Source organism: Humulus lupulus, chromosome 1 (genome assembly GCF_963169125.1).
Source record: "Humulus lupulus chromosome 1, drHumLupu1.1, whole genome shotgun sequence".
Lineage (NCBI taxonomy): Eukaryota > Viridiplantae > Streptophyta > Magnoliopsida > Rosales > Cannabaceae > Humulus > Humulus lupulus.
Window position 1 is genome coordinate 7,420,202 of NC_084793.1, and position 4,509 is coordinate 7,424,710.

General features: G+C 34.5%; 1 protein-coding gene across 1 annotated transcript; it reads left to right on the forward strand.

Annotated features, from left to right (window-relative positions):
- Positions 1 to 737: 737 nt before the first annotated feature.
- On the forward strand, positions 738 to 3,778 carry LOC133784730 (heterogeneous nuclear ribonucleoprotein 1-like). Its single transcript, XM_062224012.1, has 2 exons — positions 738 to 1,153; positions 2,489 to 3,778. The coding sequence occupies exons 1-2, from the start codon at positions 932 to 934 to the stop codon at positions 3,563 to 3,565; spliced, it is 1,299 nt and encodes a 432-aa protein (XP_062079996.1). The 5' UTR covers positions 738 to 931; the 3' UTR covers positions 3,566 to 3,778.
- Positions 3,779 to 4,509: the final 731 nt, after the last annotated feature.

Genomic DNA, 4,509 nt, shown 5'->3' on the forward strand with positions numbered 1-4,509 from the left:
ATAATAATTATTATAAAATATATCAAAAATATCATATTTTAATTTTTTTAATTATTTATTTTATTTAAGTTTAAGTGTTTACAAATTACCATTAAATATAAGAATATTTAATTAAAGTTAAGATTAAAAAATAAAAAAAATTTAAAACTAAAAATTTTCGTTATCCACACATTTATTATGCATGAGAGATATTATATAAATATAGTTTTTAATGCATGTTTATGTTGTATTGAGAGCAAAATATTCTTAGATTCATTTTTATTTTATTTTAATAACATAATATTATACGTAAATCTGTTTTATATTTTTTTTAAAAATTCTACAAAAATCTTGAAAAAAAATAGATTTGTATTTAAATAAACACTAAATATTTTGAAAGACATTATTTCACTTTTTTTTTAAAATATTTATTTAAATAAAACATAAAATAGTTTTAATTACATTATTTCACCTTTTCAAATATATTTTTTTTCTAAAATTAATAGAATTATTTATTTCTTATTCAAATTACTTTTGATATCAAGGTCAATTAATTTTAGAAGGTTTTAAGAGTTGAGTTCCCTTACTCTCATCGACTATTTTATTTTTTTATTTTTTAAATAAAAATTAAAAATTAAAAAGAAATCAACTGACAAGTCTATCCGATAGTTACTACTAGTTCCAACCAATATCTCCCAGCTTAAACTAAATCGCAAAACGACGCCGTTTTGGGTCTTCGAAGCTACTGAGGTCGGACATATGTTGCAAAGAGGGGTTTCATTCGATGTCGTTTAACAAACCCTAAGTCCTTTCCCTCCTCCTCCATCGGTCTCCTTCTCCTTTCTCAAATCGTCCCTCTCTTTCTCTCTCCTCTCGCTCTCTACACAGTCCTAGAGAGAGAAACCGATACGGGAGTGGAGGAGTACATTTTGGTGTGGTCGGAAGAGAAGACATGGACTCAGACGAGGGGAAGCTATTCATAGGTGGAATAGCATGGGACACGACGGAGGAGAAGCTCAGCGACTACTTCGGCCAGTACGGCGAGGTCACTCAAACTGTAATAATGCGTGACAAGACCACCGGTCGGCCTCGGGGTTTCGCTTTTGTCGTCTTCTCCGACCCTTCTGTTCTTGATACTGTTCTCAGCGAAAAGCACACAATTGATGGTCGAGCGGTCAGTCTCAAAACCTCTTCTTTTTTCTTTTCTTTTCTTTTTTTCTTTCCCTCTTTCAAGAATTCAATTCTACCACTTGCATTGACCCATTATATATTGAACTCAAGCTAAAGGTTTTGCTTTTTCTATCAGTCATTGCCATTAATTCGGGACTTTTGCTCTACTTTCTTAATGGTCCTTATGGGGTGTTTGTCCTAGTTTGTGGGATTTTTGGTTCACCTGTTTGCCAAGAATTGGTAATCTTTCTCGTTTTGTGGTATTGCCAATTGGGTTTTTCTATTCCTTTTTTGACCCCAAAAAATCAATATTTTATTACTCTGGGAGTTGTTCAATTAGGACAGGGTTCGTCCACTGTGTAGGTGATCAAGACTTTTTTTGTTTCAACTAATACACAGTGGCTCTTGGTTTATTAAATTTCTTTTGATTCTGCTTTTCAAGGTTCTGTAATTTGTTGCTGGTTATGATTTATGAACATTTTGTCTTGGTCTTCCCGGCTAATATCGTATATATGGGACTTATAATCAATACTTATGTTTGTTGTTTTCTTCTTTTGCAAATCACTAAGACAGCCATTGTTTTAGGGAAAATTTATACGCTTCTGATTTTAACTATGACCTATATATATATGACTTATTATAACACCCACCTTCCCCTGTTTGACTGGTTGTTAAATTTTTTTTTTTTTTTCCTTTTGGGGGTTTTTCGTATGCAAGTTTAGAAGGGATTGCCCCTTTTGTTGTATTTTTTATTCTATTTATAATCTTTTATAATGGGAATTAGCATTCCCATGGATTGTCGGGCTGCAATTTTCAAGTCCCTTTGTGTCTTGGCTGAATTAGTTGATGAGATAATAATTACCTATAGAATTCATCAGGGGATCACAGTGAGTTTACTCCAGAACTGAGTTTGGGTTCTCACATTTGGGATATAGAAAGCAGAGTTTCAAGCTCTCCTGGACATAATAAGCAATTTTATCTAAGAGGGGAAAGTTGAGAAGCATGAATGATTTGATTTCCGATCTGCAATTTCTCTGATTTATATTTTTTGTCTTATCACATTATATTCTTGATATAGGTAGACCTACAAAGTCACTTTTATCAGTGTAGTGTAGGTTAATGATAAAGATATTGTTGTTATGTATACATAGTTTTTTTTTTTTTGTCTTTTTCTTTCCCGTGTATTATTCCTCTCCATGTGAGTGATTGTTATTAAATTTTCCTTTTCGCATGGGAATAATATTTCAGATATGTTATTACACTTTTTATTCATTTGTTTTTGATTAGTTATGAGTGCCCTTTTATGAAACATATTAAAGTTGCCAACTTGGTATTACAGGTGGATGCAAAAAGGGCTTTGTCAAGAGAAGAGCAGACCTCCTCAAAAAGTGGAAACTTTTCTTCTAGTAGAAGCTCTGGAGGGGGAGGAAACTTTAAGACCAAAAAAATATTTGTTGGAGGGCTGCCTTCCACGCTTACTGAAGATGGATTTCGTCAATTTTTTGAAACTTTTGGCCATGTAACTGATGTAGTAATAATGTATGATCAGAATACTCAACGACCCCGCGGTTTTGGTTTTATAACTTTTGATACTGAAGATGCTGTTGATAGAGTATTATTTAAGAACTTCCACGAGATAAATGGCAAGCTAGTAGAGGTGAAACGAGCCCTTCCTAAAGATGCAAACCCTGGTGGAGGTGGCCGTGGTGGAGGCTACCAAGGTTATTCTGGTGGTGGCACAAATACATTCGACAGTAGAATGGATGGCAATAGATATATGCAGCCTCAAACAACTGCAGGTGGATTCCCTCCATATTCAGGCTATGGTGCACCTGGTTATGGTTACGGAGCGGCTAACAGTGCACTTGGTTATGGGGGATATGGAGCATATGGCGTTGGTGGTTATGGAGGTTCTGCTGCTGGATTTGGTGGTCCTGCAGGGTCCTACGGAAACCCAAATGCCCCTAATGCTGGTTATGTTGGCGGGGCGCCTGGTGCAATGAAAAATAACTGGGGCAGTCAAACACCCACCGGCTATGGTGCCTCTGGCTACGGTACAGCTCCTTGGGGCGCTCCAGGAGGCGGCGGCGGTGCAGCTGCTTCTGCTCCTAGAGGTCAATCCCCCAGCGGGGCATCTGGGTATGGAAATCAAGGTTATGGGTATCCTAACTACAGTGGAAGCTATGGTCCTTACCCTGCCGCATACCCTTCTAGTGGACGTGCCCCAAATAGCAATGCTGCTGGTGGTGGTGGCGGTGGTGGTACTGGTGTAGATCAACAAGGAAGTGGGGGTGGTTATATGGGAAGTGGCTACAGTGACAACAATGGTAGTTCAGGGTATTCTAATGCAGGATGGAGATCTGACCCCTCACAAGCTGCTGGTGGCTATGGTGGCGCCCAGCCCCGGCAGGGTTAGTAGCAGCAAACCCCAAAGGTTTTGGTTTCTACTGGAGTAATACTAGTGCAGACGATCTTTACCCCCTTTGTGAGCCATGGCAACAAACTGTTTGATTGCTTGATTCTGAGTGGTAGGATTTCACTTGTAGGTTCGCTAGTTTATTTTATAATTAGTGTTAGAAATATTTGGAAAAAATTGTTTCGAAGTAGTAGTACCATTTATCTTCAGATTCTTGTTGCGTGCTTGTTACTAATTTTGCATTCTCATCCACCCTTCGCTATTTTTGTATGACTAAAATTGGACTTCTTTATTTAGTTAGTTAGTTGTGCTTGACGCAATTTAAATTTTTTTTTTTTTTTGAATACGTGGTTATATATATAATGAGGACTGTCTCATTTGGGAGGGCTTAAATTTTGAGGGCCTTCCTAAAGTTAGAGCAAAAATACAATAATTTAATTAAAATTTCTATTATACTAAAATAACATCTACAAATTCAAAAGAAGAAAAATATATATTTATATCAAAAGTGAAACTATAAAATGGCAAAAGTGCATCTCTAGTGAAATGTCAAATTAGAGATCTATTGGTAAAATATAGGTCATTTTACAAGAGTTGTTAATTTAGTAATATAGCATAGTACATTTGCATCACTATAAATATTATATTTTTTTATTTACTTTTATACTATTTTTATTATTTTATTATTATCTTTCTTTATCAACATAAAATGCTATATTTTTTACTTTATTATTGTATTATTATATTTATCCATCAATAATAAAATATAAAGAAAAATTATTATTTTTTGTATATTTTCAATAAATATCAAATAAATATTAATGAAATATTGATTTTTGTATCACTTTTTACAATTGTGCATTGAGTATTATGCTAAAAATTGTACAAATATATCACATATTAATTTTTTGTGATAAATATAGTACAATATTTACATGGGAAAT

Excerpts from the sequence above, each read along its gene's own strand:
- LOC133784730 (XM_062224012.1), top strand. The coding sequence starts at position 932 with ATGGACTCAGACGAGGGGAAGCTATTCATAGGTGGAATAGCATGGGAC. Across the intron at positions 1,154-2,488 it reads ACACAATTGATGGTCGAGCG|GTGGATGCAAAAAGGGCTTT; the intron begins GTCAGTCTCAAA and ends TTGGTATTACAG.